The sequence below is a fragment of the Pomacea canaliculata genome, linkage group LG3 (assembly GCF_003073045.1).
Source record: "Pomacea canaliculata isolate SZHN2017 linkage group LG3, ASM307304v1, whole genome shotgun sequence".
NCBI lineage: Eukaryota > Metazoa > Mollusca > Gastropoda > Architaenioglossa > Ampullariidae > Pomacea > Pomacea canaliculata.
The window spans coordinates 36796617-36813648 of NC_037592.1; the positions used below are offsets into that span (position 1 = coordinate 36796617).

The 17032-nt window shown below is 37.6% G+C and overlaps 2 protein-coding genes across 3 annotated transcripts in view; one reads left to right on the forward strand and one right to left on the reverse strand.

Moving 5' to 3' along the window:
• Window positions 1-157: 157 nt before the first annotated feature.
• LOC112560062 (proteasome maturation protein-like) lies at window positions 158-8579 on the reverse strand. 2 transcript variants are annotated; one of them, XM_025231633.1, is made up of 6 exons: window positions 8442-8579; window positions 7414-7511; window positions 5538-5604; window positions 5045-5146; window positions 2768-2861; window positions 158-344 (listed from the first exon to the last, which is right to left on the reverse strand). In XM_025231633.1, exons 1-6 carry the CDS (start codon window positions 8442-8444, stop codon window positions 277-279), a joined length of 432 nt encoding a protein of 143 aa, XP_025087418.1. In that variant the 5' UTR covers window positions 8445-8579; the 3' UTR covers window positions 158-276. The 2 variants fall into 2 exon arrangements, with proteins under 2 accessions (XP_025087418.1, XP_025087420.1); XM_025231635.1 differs by lacking the exon at window positions 8442-8579 and adding an exon at window positions 8181-8371.
• A 135-nt stretch (window positions 8580-8714) lies between these two features.
• Window positions 8715-17032, forward strand: part of LOC112559656 (vascular endothelial growth factor receptor 1-like) — a 45592-nt gene continuing 37274 nt past the window's right edge. Inside the window, 1 exon segment of the mRNA XM_025230991.1 lies at window positions 8715-9090. Coding sequence (XP_025086776.1) covers window positions 9030-9090 — 61 coding nt within the window. The 5' untranslated portion in view covers window positions 8715-9029.

The following is a 17032-nucleotide window of genomic DNA, read 5'->3' on the forward strand; positions in this document are numbered from 1 at the left end:
GTTTTTGTTTGTTATGGTGTTTATATTTCTGTGAAACCTTAACCTTGGCAAATATTATTGCAATGGTGAAATCTGTTACCAGAATGGATAATATAAGCAGATTTTCTTTAAAAAGTAGTGTTAAATATCAAAAACAAGACACATTTCAACACACAGGATCAGCCAAAACTTTTTTAATGCAATAAAATAATATAGGTTTTCAATTAAATGAAATGTCAAGTTACTTTCCATGAACAAACAAAATTAATCCATCGATGAATAACACAAGTGCTGTATCTACAGCAAACCTAATTGCTTCTCAACAAGAATATGTGGTTGTCCCACCAACTCAGCATCTGCTGGATCTGAAAACAGATTCAGAAAGCAATGCTTGTCAAATTATTGAAAACACAAAGTAAATCTGAATCCTCACCCCTACTCCTCCCACCCCCCCAAAAAAGAGTTTTGTGTAAGAATCAGGCATTTCTCTCACTTCTGCAAGTTAGATGATGAATGATGATTAAAATATAGTCACTTCAACACTGCACCACTTTTGAAAAATTGTTGCTCCTTTTATCTACACCACTGATAGTTATATATATGGTGATCCTCAAATGTTTTCACCCAAGATGTTATCTCCTATCCCACCTGCAAAGGACTTTACTGGAAACTAAATACAACACTTAAACTATTTGGTTTGATGATTATCAAACACATATCGAACTATGATTTGAAGTTAAACTGGAGATCCCTGGGTTTGTTTGCTTTGCATATTGTGAGAATTTGGCACTTTGGCAGAGTGCAACTTTGAAAACACACTAAGACAAGAAATCTGGCACCAAACACTTTTCATAACAATATATATGGTCCTTGAAAAGCGAGAGAATTCAACAGACTGGAAATTGTTACAGTAGAGAACTTGCACCTAGTTGATTGCTATGTCTATCCTCAAAATCTGCCTAATGAACATAGTCCCAGCTAGCATAGCTCTAGCATGACACAGCTTGACTACTCGAAGTTGTCTGTCTGTAAAAAGAGCTGGTACACTTTCTGGAAGGGGAACGTTTAGTCTTCTGTCCTCCTCTGTATCTCACCCGACATAACCCACACCTTCAACTATAGGGGTAATCGTGGGTTACATGTCCTTCTATCAGCGGTAAAGGACGCTCAATTCAAAGCATGCCTGACCTGCACTCATAATGACCTTCCCCAGTATGGTGATTTGTTTCATGACTTTATACACAAATGAAGATGCTCAAGATACGCTTCATCCCTTCCAAATAGTAGATAACCTTAGATTAAGAGTGAAAGTGAGTCTTAGAAAGTTGGAGTGGTTTATTTCAAGATCCTTACGGGATTTACATAGTAGTTATTCTGGCTAAGTAGCATAATTTATGCTGGGATGCAGGAATATTTGATGCTTTGATGTTTAATGTAAGAATTTAATTACGGAGGTTAGGATCTCCCTCTGAGAGGGTTTATGCAGTTTCATCTTGTGTTGTATTATTCCCGTTGGTATTTGTTGCCCACCTGACAAACCCACCCTTTGTGACTGGTCTATGTTCCTAAATGTAATTTTTGAACACCTAAAGTTCAAGGTAATCTTTGTGATTTGGTGAACGAATGCACAATAACCACAGGTCTGAGGTGGATGCGACAGCAAGCAGTTAGATTTATGGTGATAATTACCTGCACTAAAGAATTAATTCTATAATTAAGTCCTGCGAGGTGGGATGAAATTGAAATTAGAGTGTTTTAGTACCTGGAATGAGATCAGTTGCAAGGGAGATAACTCACGTGCAGCTGACATGAGCCCAATGTCTTTTTATGGAAACTAGTTCGTTAAAACGATAGAGTTTCCTTAAATAAGAAAATTTTCTTTGCATCTTGTCACCATGGACTGTATTAAGGGATTTTTTTCTGTAACAGACATTGCCATTCATAGCAACAAGAGCAGTTTTGAGACTAAGATTCTCTTGTCTGATCTGGATTAGTCGGCTTTTGTTGCCATATTGCAGGTGCTTGATCTGTCTACTATGCAACTGCTGCTGTGAAAAGGTCTGAAGCATTACAGACTGCCAAAGTGTTGCCATGTAAGATGTTGGAATCAGATCTGGTTATGTCAATTGTGGTTGTGGCATAGTTATTGATAAGTAGAATTTTTCCTTTGGACTGGTTACTTGACAAAGAGACCTCTGGATGGAACAGTTTGAAGAGATCCACCATCCTTACCTGACAAACCACCAGCAGCTGAACAACTACACTTCAACACAAGCCCTCATCAAAAGAAATCATCAAGGCTATCAAAAGCATGAAAAGTGGCAAAGCAGCAGGCCCGGATGGTATATCCCCTTCAAAAACACTTAAGGCAGACATAGAAACAATAGCAAAAATTTTACAGCCCCTCCCCCTCCTACACAAGATCTGGGAAGAGCTAGTACCAACAGACTGGAAGCTAGGGCACCTGGTCAAGCTACTAAAGAAAGGAAACCTCCCCAATGCAACAACTGGCGAGAGATCATACTGCTATCTCCAGCAAAGTCCTGACAAACTGATTCTTGGGATCCTTCTTATTCTTGCTGTGTATTACAATAATGCAGATGTTCTTCCACAAACAGTTTATGGGAGCTCACTGTCAAAAGTTTGGTTAAGAAGAGAGAAGTGAGTTAAAGTTTACCCCTCAAATAAAAAAAAAAAAAAAAGAAAGAAAGGCTCCAGCCCAGATCCTCTTGCAACAAGCTTGTTATTCACGAAAAGAAGGCTGTGTAAAATTATAAATAGACCTTACCATTCAGAATGTCTTCAAAACCAAGCACTTCATCTCTCCCAGTCAGGGTGTCCAGCATAGCATTGGAGCTATGAAGACCAGGCAGGCGCTGTATCTGTTGAAAGATAATGTATTCCTTCAGCACCAGTGACGTGCAACATTCTTCTAACTAGTGAGTGAAGCTCAGTGCTAGATACTATTCCCCAAAATCTAGAATTGAAATTTTCCACCAAACCCCAAACTTACCCACACTCGAAGAGGGGTCAACAACACAGAGATCAACATTACCATGGATAGGTTTACAACGTCAAAGCCCCAGTCAATAAGAAAACTGAGACCATATGCTAATTAGGCATTTGTATACAAATCTGCTATGACGTTTGACCTCTTTCTATGCATGGTGATGTGCACAGCCATGTATCTTGAGAACAAAAGTGGGTTATTCTCCCAAAATTTAGGAAGTAGTATCCTGCATTCAGCTTTATCCAGTGCTTTCAAAAAAAAAAAAAAAGTTCATCCTACTTGTTTTTTAAAATTTATCAGAAAATACAAACATACAACTGAAGTGCATACCCTGGTTTGTAGTATCTAACACATTTTCAACAATAACATTAAATTCACCATTAATGAGTGACAAGGATACAGCACACAACCACGTTGACCTTTACCGAAGCAAATGTCAACCTGTCAAATGTCTTTTACCGGAATGTGTCCCAAAATAAATTTTTAGTTTAAAATTCAGTGTGGGCAATTCTTATGATCCAGTGATATTTTAATACATCATAGCACAAGAGAAAATGGGGCAGACTTCCCAACTCCTTCATTTTGTACTTTAACTTTTACACTCCTGCACACCCTCTCTCTCGTCTGCACTTTTAACTAACAAGCCCTCAAACCTGTAAAAACATCACCATATAGAATGACAAGCCATCACTTTCAAATATCTGTACACGTCACATTTCACGTATGGCATTTATGTATCACACCCTTCATGAGCTTGCTTTAATCGCATACTATAAAGGTTAAACAATAAAAAATAATTTTATCCCCAACAAAGAAAATTTTCAAGGTGATGTATAAGCTATGCATACAATTACAAATAACACAAGAAGCAATCCATTATATACTAACTATTGCATCACCATCACTTCATTTTGAGTATGCGCTTTACAAATTTTGCATTTATTATTATTAAATGGCTGACATGGAAACTCCATTTAAAGGGTATTAGATTTAAAAATTAAACTCTTCTTAATGAGTTCTTCTGACTATAGGGTGATTTGTACCAAAAAATGGGCAGAAATTTTACTGAAAAGCTTTTTGTGTGTATGGTGGTGTGCAGGCACATATATATGTGTGCTTCTGATTATTTTATTCAGTGCAGTTTCCCAATAAATTCTTCTATTCACCCAAACATGCAGTCCCTTAAAATACAAAACTGTTAACCCTTCGCTGACATTACTGCTAAAACCCACTTACTGACTCCCAGGTTCAGTTTATACTGATTCTGTAAGAAAGTTCTGTCTCTTTTCGGATTTTCTCTTTTATTCTTTCTGCATGCATGTAATGGTTGAGTGCTCTTTCACACAATGGATAACTCTTTTCTTTCATTTAGGCACGTTCATTACAACACTCATACATGTCCAATGTAATTGAAAGGGAAGGTGAAATAACACAGTACATATATACAGTAATAGTTTACATCTAGGTCCGAACTTGTAATTTTTAAACATCTCTCTTTGATGTCGCTCACCTCATGCAATGTTCACAGTTCGTAATCCAATGTTCACATTTCACTATTCTTTTCTCACGATATCAGTACCATAAGTCCAACCTTGTGCTAGCGTAAACTTCCAATACACTATACATACAATGAGTCTGACAAACAACTTCTTTCTTAGGTCTCCTCCTCGAGCTGCTAGCAGGCAGATTAGGAAAGTGAAGTTTCCCTTGGTCTGAGGTTGTCACCTTTTCCTACAGGTGGGGTGTCCCTGGTCACCCTTCGATATTGGGTTGATTCCTCAGAACAAGGCCCATTTGCGTTTTCCTGGTCTCGTGGGAAAGTGATACTCTTGGTGGTACCAAGAAAGTGATCCTGTCCTTTTAGTCCCCTTTGTATCTCCCTGGTCTTAGTGGGAATGATACTGTTGGTGGTCTTAGCAATTTCACCGAAAGTAGAAAAGAAATTTTCTACAATGCATCATCAATAATATGGGGCTTGTGAGCACATCAAACAGCAAATATTATTAATTAAAAACAGGACATGAAATTGAGTAAGCCAAATACATAAAAAGTAACCTTTCTGGCCATGTGTTGTTCCATATGTAGACGAAGAGGAGCATGTATACCCTGGGAGTTCCTTAGCATGACCATGTCCATCTGCTGCTGGTGAGCAAACCACTGAAACATTCAAAAAGTTAGCATCAATAATGTTGTATCCAAGAATAAGTTTTATGTATGCATATAGCATACGGCTAAGCATCAATTAGAGATCATATGAAAACAGATACATAGCTTTGTAAGCTACTGATACGCATACTTGGAAAAATCTGTGAACATTCTGTGAGGAAAAAAGATAGTGCTGTTTTACAAACCATAACACAAATCCATCAGTGTTATTTTTAAAACGTTATTTCATTATTACTGTTGGCCAGTGCAGATGGTGTGACCAGTTTTTGTTGTGATGACAAGCAAAGAAGCACTCTTACTATCTCATAAAATCCACTTGTTCTTGCTGCATGCAGCATTGTGTAAAACACTCAGGTAAACAGGGCACTGATGCATAACTTACGTTCTTCTCAGAATGCTCCAGAGGATGACTGGAGACAAGGTCTCTTCCTGCATGTGCATTGTTCAAACTGACAGAAAAATTAGACAATTCATGTCAATAGATTTATATAATATTTATATATTATTATTAAAGGTTATATAATATTTACTCATCAAATTGGAAATTGCTAACATCTTATTCTACACTGTCTCATGTAATTATAGAGATGGTCAACCTAATGCTGTCCCTATAACCTCTCTAAGTGTGATCAGTCATAAATCCAGTGACGTTCTTCACTTTGAAGTCATGTTTCTTTAAAAACAAAAACACTTTTGACCTTTATCTATAGGTCAGAAAAGTACAAACCTTACAGATTCAATAGGAAAAAAGTCTTACAAATAATAAAATATTTAATGCCAGAAAAATAGAAGAAAAAGCAGAGTGCAAGAAAGTACTTGTAATTACGTCTCATAAAGTAGGCATATAATCAGCATTATTAATATTCCCTTCACAAGTAGTTCATATAAAAATAAACATTGTCTCATATCACACCTTTTGTACAATTCTCTTAATTAGTGGCTTTTGGAGCACAAATGTCACCATGTCAAATAGCTTGCTTTAGCACCTAATACCTTCAGTTCTAAATTAGGCAGAGGCAAAAAAGGGAGACCAGCTATGTTCTGAATAATACAAAGTTTCTTCCCTTAGTTTTTCCTTCATGGAAAAAATTAACAGAAGTGCCCTGCTTTGTTGTGCTGTGTAACTAAGTATGCAAAAAACAATTATGCATGAATTACAATTACGCTAAATGAGCCCTTCTGAGGAATTCTGAAGCAAGCTGTCTTTAACAGATCCTTTGATTTAGAAATAGAGCTTTTTTGATGACAAAAACACGAGGGCCTCTGAAGCTAGCTGTTTTCAGCATGTGTTTTGGTCTGGAAGGACGTCTTGCTAGTTGCCACATGAACATCTAAATTTTCTTTTTTCTTGGAAACAATGAAAATCATTCCATAAATCTGAGAATTATAGTTATAGCTTAAATATGTTTTTCTTTTTGCATTTGGCCAGAGAAGATGCAGGGCAAATCATCTTTTAAAACACTAAGTAAAATACAATCAACACCCCTTATTAAGACCTTCCATATTGCCACCCCTTTAGATATGACCTCAAAATTTTTTAAAGATGTATTTTGCTACACAAATGTCATCATCATTACGACTACCTCCTCAATGCAACTTAGAATGACAGTTCATGCGCTATGACGACCTTTCTTTTTGCATGTTGAAAAGTACTTTTAAAATAGGACTGCTTGGGACCAACCATTTGTCCTATATTATAACTATTTCTGAAAAAATAATGTAAAATAAAAGTACATTTTTAAACAGACTACTTGTTCACTCTTTCACCAGTCATTTAAACCCCACATAAGTATACATCATCCCAACACTGAAAGTCAAATCCATCCAGGCCCAAAAGATGAATCGGTCACCAATAGCATGAGTAGTTAATGTCAAATATTACTAAAAGAACATTGTTGCTTGAACTTTACTAAACTAAAATGGCCATTTAGCAATACACATTCCAGAACAAATCTCACAATGATGCATAAATGTGATTTTTTTAAATGTTTTTTTTTTTAAAAAAAAACAAACCTTTATTATTTTTTCTTGGAAGTTCTTATCAAATGTATATATAGATGTACGGTTAACATGAAGCAGGTGTCACTGCTAAGGCCTTCATTTAACTTAGTCCTGGGTCAATTCGACTTTTAGTGTTGGGACAACGTGGTCAAGGCAGAGTTGATTCAACTCAGGTGGGAGGTTGATACAGACAGAATGATAGTTCTTTGGGTCAAAATTGAAAGGGTTGACAAAATATTGATCATTCTGTATCATACCCATTAAGCATAAGATTGGGTGCACCATATGGGCCATCAGGTACCCGAATAATTTTACTTCCTTCAGGTTGTGGCCGAAGTGATGGATAACCGAGACTCTGAAACAAAGATTTTTTGGAACTATAATTTGTGGTAACTCTCATACTGATGTGTATCATTGATTTCCAAAGAAGTTTATTTTTAAAAAATCGCATCATTGTAAAAGAAAAATATGAAGGACAGTTACACAGACCCGTTACCATTACAAATATCCAGAAGCCACCTTTTTATAAAATGTAAGCAATTTCTGTATGATCAAGTTGTTGTGTGGATTAAATTTAACAAGATCAAATATTTTAATGAACATACACAGTGACCAACAAAAGTTTTATATCAGAACTAAGAAAATGCATGACTATTACTTAATCAACAAATACCTGTACTTTGCACTGAAAAGTAACAATTTCATTTTCTAGAACTTTACCATTTCCTAGCATGGCTATTTATCTAATTATTAACAGTTAACGGCTTACTTTAATAATCACGTTTAAAAGACCTTCATAAACTAAAATCGAGTGTCCATGTGTCCAGTACTCCAGTGAGATAGTTTTAAAAAATATAATTATAAACTGTGAGCTGTCCCCTTAACGACTGCTGATTATTTGGATACACTCATACGAGGGCGACTGTCATTTTTCAGTGATGTTTCTAATATTATAACAAAGTTAATGCATCTGTTATGAAAGATAAACGTGTAAACTTGCTGTTTACACTAATTCTTCACTCACCATGCCGTTTACAAAAGCGCAAACACACTAGTCAACAATCTGATACTGTAACAAGATGACTGGCAAATTTTAGACTGTTCTAGACAATTGTTGAGATTCTAAAATGACTTGCAACGTACATTACGAAAGTCCCTCACAGAGAAGGAAATAAGATAAAAACAGAAAAATCTGCAACTCTTTAAATTTGATAAAACGATTCTAGTTTATGAGCTGACACTTGTTTGTTTTCTAGCTGCAGAAAATGAAATAACACGCACTCACCATGTTTGATGGAGTTATTTCCTGTCATGCGCAGAAGTGTCAGCGTCACACTTTGTTACCGTACTTTTTCTATTAAAAGAGCGAAACTAATTTGATAGAAAACTTTATGCGTTATATTTTTCAGTTGAGTAATTGAAGTAATCATAAATAATTACGTTTGACAGGAAAGGTATTTAATTATATACACGTTTTCATTGGCTGTGGCGAAAGAGAACGCTCCCACTTGTGACACATCAAACAAAGTGGGTCAGGCGAGAGGCTACGGGGGATACCCGTGCGGAAATGGCACTCAGCCACACATGAAAGAAGCCAGCGAGAGCGGCTGCACGCTACGTCTCTTGTCTGAGCCGCTTCACCATCGAGTACGGGTCTCACTGAAAGCATAAGCTACCAAAGTACCCCCGCCGTGTTGTTCACCGAGGTGTATGTACACTGTCCCACCATTTCGAGGGAGTGCAACGATGCGGTTGAAAGTTTGAAAAACTTTTTTTCGCGACTTTGCTGGAAGCTACGCTACAGTGTTGGCCTGACTTACTAATGAATCAGCTGGTGTGTTGGAGGACTTGCTGTGTGTGACATTTGGACAAAATGAAGTGGAGTATAGCCATTATCGCTGTTATGCTCACCTGCGCAGGAAGGCTTGCTACAGGTAAGAAAAAAATGATCGTACACTACCAGAGTGACCGCGTGTTGTTCGTTGTAATGAATAGGTGAAGGTGGTAAACATGTTTCTAAATTGTGAGTAAAGCAAAGAAAGCACCGCCCTCCCCCACCCCCTTTTGGCTTGCAGCAGCTCATAAGTGGCAGTTGCTTGAGCCAGTGCTGTTGCCCTTGGCACTCTATGCACTCGTCTGTGACTGTTCTAGTCGCAGGCTGTCACAGTTTTAAGAGTAAAATTCAGTATCAAACAAGATTAGGACCTGACTATATATTTAAAGATTTTTAAGAATGCTTTGCTGATTGAAAAAAACTGATAATATACAATATTTATCATTAATAATTTTTCTTATACATTGTTTTGATTTCATCTAAATAGTGTAATAACCATTCACACTAATAATACAATCTTTATAAACAAGTATGCAGTAAGCCCATTTTCATTTTTTCTCAGTTTGATGTATCAAGCATCAAACCTAACCATGTTAAAGATGTAAATTTATTAATAATCCAAAAGACATATACACAAGAAAGGTACCTGCAAATTACAAAAGTATTTGACTTGATGTAAACCACACACTAGTAGTTGATCATTTTAAATGTGCAATTTAACTTTTCAGTCATGTATGCATGTGTGTAAATGTTTATTATATAAATAACATCACATGGTGACAATGCTTGTTATCCCCACCTAGTTATAACTTTTTGTTGGCTGATTATATTTATCAAGTGACTGTCAGGATGACATAGACTACAGGTATGCCATGCTAGCTGCATACTTGTATCATGTTTACGACATCTTCATCACTTTGTCATTGTCATTGTGTCACATTTGTCGCATCTGTGACTGCTACTTGACATACCCCCTTCACACTGCCTTCTTACTAAATTTTTACAGTAATTTTTTTTGTGTGTGTACCTACACAAATATAAAATATGTAAAGCAAAAACTCGCCAACAAATAAAAGTCAGATGTACAGGTGAGCAGGGGGAGAGTGAAAATGTTAGAGAGGAGGGACAGATATTCTGTCAAAATCTCTCTTGCCAAAAAATGCATTTGATTTTGCATTTGTATGCATATAATGAATGTATAAATGTACTGAAATGACATATAACAAAAGTAATTTACCATAGGCTAACTGATGTACATATAAACAAGAGTTAAGTTTCTAAGGCATATTTGAAACATCACCAAACTTCTGCATCAAGGTTATAATCAAATGATGTGGAATAAAATACCATTAACAAGTGCAAATAAATGATATTATATTTAGATCTTGGGAAAATAAAGACTTCAAATCTCTGGTGGTAAAGTACAGACACCATATTTCATAATGACAAAATAAAGTAAAAAAAAAAAAAGTAAGAGTAGTAAGCTTGCTGTTGTTTATCTTTATGATAAATGCTTTGCATGGAACCTGATATATTTGACACAATAGTTGTCACTCATTATTGTACTTGTTAAAGGCCATTGTGGCAAACAAAGGATCTTTTGTTGGTAGTGAATGGAATACAAATATGCACTATATATTGTGGCTTCATTCAAATAAAACTGTGCAGATATAACTAAAAATGTTTCCAGTCCTAAAAAATATGTGGTGGTAGCAAGTTGACCAAATAGACAGCTGTTTGGAAATTTGTATGTAGCAACATTTCTGCCATTCTAAAACCACCATACACCAGCCACCTGTGTGCACACTAGGCTGGTTGTAAACTTTAAAACCGGTGCTGTTATGACTTGTTTGATTGTCACTTTAACTTGGTGACCTTAAATTAGAGGGGATTTGAATTTTTTAGAGGCAGTCTTTAGCTTTTGGAGTTCCTATGCATGGCAGCATTACACATTCTTGAGTTGAACGGTTGCAAATTCAATAGCACTAAGTTAGTGGTTACCTCTGTTGATGTCCTAGGAATAACAACAGCTTATAACTCATGAGAATTTTGAGTCTTTGCTATGGTGATAATTGTTTACATTTTTTCACTACTCACTCCACAGTGGATAAAGATATATAAATGTGCTGTTGTAATAATTCCAATTATTCAGTTTACTAAGAATGATAACAGCAATCTGAAAAAAAAATCACAGAAAGGATTAAAGTCTGACAGGCATGGTCTTTGGTACAGAAAGAAGAAAGAATTAAGAAATATCTGTGCAAATGCATCTCATTAAATTGCGTAGCTATAATTTTGGAAACCCCAGAGAAGGCCACTAGGCTATAGTCACTTTGACAACATCGTTTTTATTTAGGAGTAGTAATACATGCTCATCCTAGTCTAAAAGCAAAAAGTATTTTTTTTTTAAAATAAGGTTTTGTAAAATTGAAAAGGAGCAAATTGCAGAACTAATAGTAAACAGAAGTTAGGTGAACTATCACAGTTCTTAAAGTGAGGGTGACAGCAGATGTTTATTTTGTTTGTGGCTTATTCAAAGGAATCAATAAAGAGATAGCCAGTATTGTATTTGTGTTCCTAATCACAGTGTACTCAAGTAGCAATAAATGAGATGCATTTATCGGCAGTAGAGTAATGGCATTAATTGATGCAATCTCAGTCTGGCACTCCCCGGCAATGACCGAATGAGGGCGAAACTGGCAGGACTGTCGCGAGCATAACAAAGTGGACTGCTAAATCAATAATTATGTTTCCAATTCTGCCTTTTTTTCATCTTTCCGATAGTGCGTTTCTTAGATCTTCCCCATTTTTATGAGGCAGACACCATTAATCATTGTCTGTGGCTTGGATCAATCCGTTTCTGTCGAGAGGAAATAAGTAAAATGGATGGGGATGAGGAATGCACGCATGGATTTCTACGGATCGTGTTCACTTATTAATTAAATGTGCTTTTTTAAAGTAGATCTAATGCAGTGTGCATTAAAAAAAAAACACTTCTCATGAATATTAAAATTGTAGTGTTGTTTATCCCACGCCACAGTTATACCTTAATGTCAGTCCCACATATAGACTGAATATTGAGGAAGGGTTACTGCAGTCATTTGCTTCTTTGATTTATATAGCTACTCACTTGAAGAGACGGTGGTTGACACTGCGGTGTAGGTTTTGATATTTTGTAGTGCTACCAGAGTCGTTGTTGATTCCCTCACCCCCTTTAAGCCATGAGAGTCATTCTCCTTCCTTGACACCCACTTGACACAACAGCTCAAGGCTACAATCTTTATTGTAAATCCACAGACGTATATAGAAAGCTGTTACTTCATCATCAGACTTTAGTGACACTTACAGACATAAAATCATTTTGTGGCATATCTATTTTTAGTGAGTTCAAAGATTTGATGGTGATGTATATTGATGTCAGCGAAACTGGCTAAATGTTGGCAGCTAAGGCTGTGCCAATCTCTCGATCACCAAACCACACTGCAAGTGCATTACATTAGTTGGCATTTGCTTGGGGAATGCTTGGGACTGGACAGACCAAGATCACAAGATATCTCCAAGCTTGGCCCTAAGCCTGACCTCATCTGTGTATTGATGGAGGAATTGCATTGGTCTGTATTTTATTGTTTCAGTACAACTTTGAACACTTGGGGACACATCATGGTGTTGGTGCTGATGATTTAAACAATAATTTGTTTGATTATTCTCATATCCACAAATGCTTAATGCAGTTATAGTCAGAAGATATCACCACCATGTGAACCACATGTAGACACCCATACGAGACTTGTTTCCAGTCAGCAATGCACTTCATCATCTGGCCAGCATTTGAGGAAATGCTTTTGGAACAAATCACCATTTAGTGTAGTCTCATGGGCTTATATCTGCTAGCTCTAATCAATAGACACATTATATTTTGCCAGGAGTAAACAACATTCATTGCTTATTTAATTTTTCATGCTCTCTTCAACCTAATTTTTTATCTGTGATAATTGCGTAGTTTTCAACAAGAAGTGATGGTCATTTTAGAGTAAGGGGAGACTTCTGTCTGCATGCACTATGTCAATTATAATGAGTGCTCCATCATATGTATTATATAAATATATTCTTACTGATAAACATCAGAAAATGCAGCAAAAATATTTTTAGAACTCTTTTATGACACATTTTTTTTATTCACAGCAAATTTAACCGCAAAGTTTCAGTAGTGTCCCTAGGTTGTTAATCTTCATTAGAGCTTAATCTATTTTGTCGATGTATGAAAATCACTGCATCATCTTTAATCATCCTTGCCTTTGTTATCACGGTATCTAAAAGGCCATTAATGCTTTATTTATAAGATAAATAGATGATTTCTGTCATAAAACTAAGTGGTTTTAATTTATATAAAATCTAGTGTAGTCATCTTGGAAACTTGCTTTATTGTAAAGGGTTTCTGCTAGCTCACAAAAAAGAAAGATTAAAATTTTATCCCTCAACAATTTTTATTTCATTATCAACATTTTAAAAATTAATTATGTCAGTTTTTTTCCTTTCACATTTTCTAACACTATTATCTGTAATGTATTCTTTCTGTTCTCCAATGTAAAAAATGTAAACGCAGTACTTGAAATAACTGACACTTAAATTAAAAAACAAGAGGTGGTTATTAACAGAGCACACCATAAGTATGTTTACAGGCTTTTTGGTTATGTGTGATTTGTGAAGACAGTTCTAGACAGTAGGCAACTGCAGCGAGAATTCTGCGTCTGTTAGTGCCAAAGTTACCTCTCTCCATAACAGCTTCTTATCTTGATCTGCCAGAGGCAAGTGTTCTGAAGAGGCCATGTAGTTCTTTGAACAGAATTTAGCCAGGATCCAGAATTAATTGGGAAGTGGGGACAGGATGGTGTCACTTATGTGGGAGATGGTCAAGTGCCAGCGGTCTGCACCACCGGAAGTGACCACTCATGGTCAGCATCTTGCATATTGATCAGATCACATGGTCCACTCCTCTCTCCCCGCCTCCCCAAACCCTTCTGGGCAAGCCCACAAGTATAGGACAATACTATGTGTGATACGTTAGCTTATGAATAAGAGTTCTGTTATGTTACAGTTACCTTGGAACAAAGGTCAGGAGTCAGAGCTTTACAGGTGCTTGGTGTCTCTGATGAGATGGTTTACCATAATTTTGTGAAGATTAGTTTAACTTTTTTCTTAGATAAATATGCTAAAAATAAGTAAAGCCTGCTTGATAATTCCTGTGGTCATATATTTTGAGCTGTGCGCTGACCGTGACTTCCGTTTTCGGGTCTGATGTGCGCCCCGCTGCATCCAGTGGTCATTGACGTCATTGCCTGCAACTGTTTTGCACTCCTCCATCGTCGGCCGCTGATACAAGCAACTGCCGATTAACACCGAGAATTGATGAGGAGCGTGCGCCTTGAGACTAGTGGCAGCAACTGGATGGCACGTAGTTACATGTCCGAACGATGACGAACATACTCGCCGCGGATAGGAGTGTAACGTGGACCGACCACCAAAGAATAGCGCCCAAGATGTTAAGGGGTCGAGTCATCCAAGTCAATACGACCACGCACGAACAGAACACTGATAACAGAAATTGGGATCACAGAAGTCAAGTCTTAAAAATGTCTTTGAAAATGTAGAAGTCAGAATCACAGAGCTCTGTAATTTAACTTTAAGTTATTTCCAACATTTCTCTCTCTCACACACATGAGAGCGCAGGCGACAACCTAACTTGTATAATGCAACATTTTTAGAGGGGTAAATGGGAAGAGTGGCATTTAATTTTGTTTGCATTCACTTACACACATACACGAAAGTATCAGCTACCTGTAAAAGTATCCAGCACGTAGAAGACACTTTATTTTTAAATGTCTAAAGCGTAACACCCGATAGGAGAACACAAATTTCATTCATCTCCATGGTTGAGTGAACTCGGCGGGTGAGGTGGAGCATTTACAAAGGTAGTGCAAGAGAAAAACGTGCAGACTACCTTGTGCTAGTATAAATTGTGCTATCAGTTTTCAGTCTCCTGCTATTACTTTCACCATGACAGTACTCGAGTCAGGGGCCTATCTCCTGGCCACCGTTTCCTGTTGCGATAGAAGTTGGGATGCCTGGAGTGGAATAAACTTGCCATGACAGGTGTGGGTAGTGTCGTTAGAGCCGCACTCATGCCCATGGGGTGGGCTGCACGAGCTTCTGTGTCTATGTGAATACATGTGGCCGTAAGCCCCAGTCACACACTGACGTTTGTGGGCACTTTAATGTATGAAAGAAAAGGGAACTCGGTTCAGGTGTGTGTGGGGGGAGAGATATGGGGTAGCGATGATATCGAGGTCTGAAAAAAGGTTGATCTTTTCACCCAATGTTCTTTAGCTGTCGTGTGAAGCAGTAAGTAAAAGCAAGATTCTCATTCCCAGATGTTGCCCGATCATGTCCGACAATCACTTCATTATGATGCTCGCCAGGTTTGTATTCTGTATTCCCTGCTGTGTCCCTAGTTCTGTTCAGGCGCAGTACACAGGGCGGTAACCAGCCCTAGTTTGGAAGAGAGACTTGACACTTGATATCTTTAATGTCATTGACTTCATCATAATGGGAGCGATTCAAGCATAATATTAACAAAGCAAAGCAGACTATGAAGATCAACATATATAATTAAGCATTTTTGCTCCATTGGAAGCTAAGACTACGTCTGTGATCATCAGCAACGAAATTTGTTTTTACATCATGCGTTTACATCTGATGCATTTGGGGTACACTGCTCTGTTTCCTAATAATGCATGCATATGTGTAATGCTATAATTGTTCAGTTTTTAACATATTCCACAATGCCCTAATTCATGTTAATTAATGTGTCCACTGGAAATGTTTTTCTCTAATTTTACTTGCTTCAGGTATGCATTTTGCTACAAAGATAAAATGGTCTTTATTCCTGGTGGGCGGGGCTTGGGAGGAAGAGAAAAAAGTACCTTATGGAAATGTCACAGTATTTATTCACAACTTTCTAGTAATCATAGATGCATTCTACTGTATTAACGAAGTGTTTGTGGTGTGGTCACTTGAAAAACTGGTTGGTGGTTAACCCTCTTAGCATAACATACAAGTATATCTATTGCAAAGACTGGCTAATAACTGAAGACTGTGAAGACGACAGTGGATGAAATTTTTATTATTATTGTTGCTCTCAGGTAAACATTAGACCAAGACACCTGTACATTTTTGGAAAGGAGAAAGCTTGAACTTTGCAATAAAAGTGAAGATTGTCTTCCCAGTGCTTTCCCGGTTCACCGTGATGTAAGGGTTAAGCGGATGTGCACATCTTTTCAAGAATATTGTTACAGGAGGGGATATTATGCAGGCCTACAAAAGGTGGATAAGTGTGTTCTGCAGATAACGCTGCAGGTGAATGAATAGGAAATAGCTCACGATGCACCAGCAGCTTCGGGGTGAGAAGGGGGACCTGGGCCCTCCCCTCTTACCCTGATTGCGTCAGAGTACTTTAGGTAACCACGCACTTTAAAAAAATAAGAGGATGCGAGCTACTCAGCTGGTGCCTCATTCGCCTCTAATGAGCCTTGTTGAAGTATTTTGGCCGTTCGTTGGCGTTTGCTATCGTGCAGGCAGCACAGTTGTTGCAGGCTGTGTCGAGCTCAAAAAGTAACTGATTTTATAAACAATTTTAATGCTCTTTAAGCAGAGGAAGGGTGGAGCTCGCAGAACGTTCTGCAACTGTCAACAGACGCGAAGATGCGATTGGTGGTAGTGATGATGGTGGTGGTGGTGGTAGTGATGATGGTGGTGGTGGTGGTGGTGGTGGTGGTGGGCTTCAAGTAGTGTTGCTGGTTGGTCTGGTGTGTGTGTGCGCCTGTGTTCGATGCCCAGACGATAATAGCGACCTGAAGGCGCTAACAGTCTTATCACACTTGGCCGCAACAGTCTTTTTTTTCGGAAATGAACAACATTGACACAAAAAGCCGGATATCGGTTCACCTTCCCCCATTCTCTCTCCACCATCCTTACACCCCCATATT

What these genes read in the sequence shown, in the direction of transcription:
- LOC112560062 (XM_025231633.1), bottom strand. An exon ending in CCCAATCTTATGCTTAATGG is followed by an intron (nt 5,605 to 7,413) that starts GTATGATACAGA and finishes TTTTTCTGTCAG; the next exon opens with TTTGAACAATGCACATGCAG. An exon ending in TTTTGAAGACATTCTGAATG is followed by an intron (nt 345 to 2,767) that starts GTAAGGTCTATT and finishes ATCTGTTTTCAG; the next exon opens with ATCCAGCAGATGCTGAGTTG.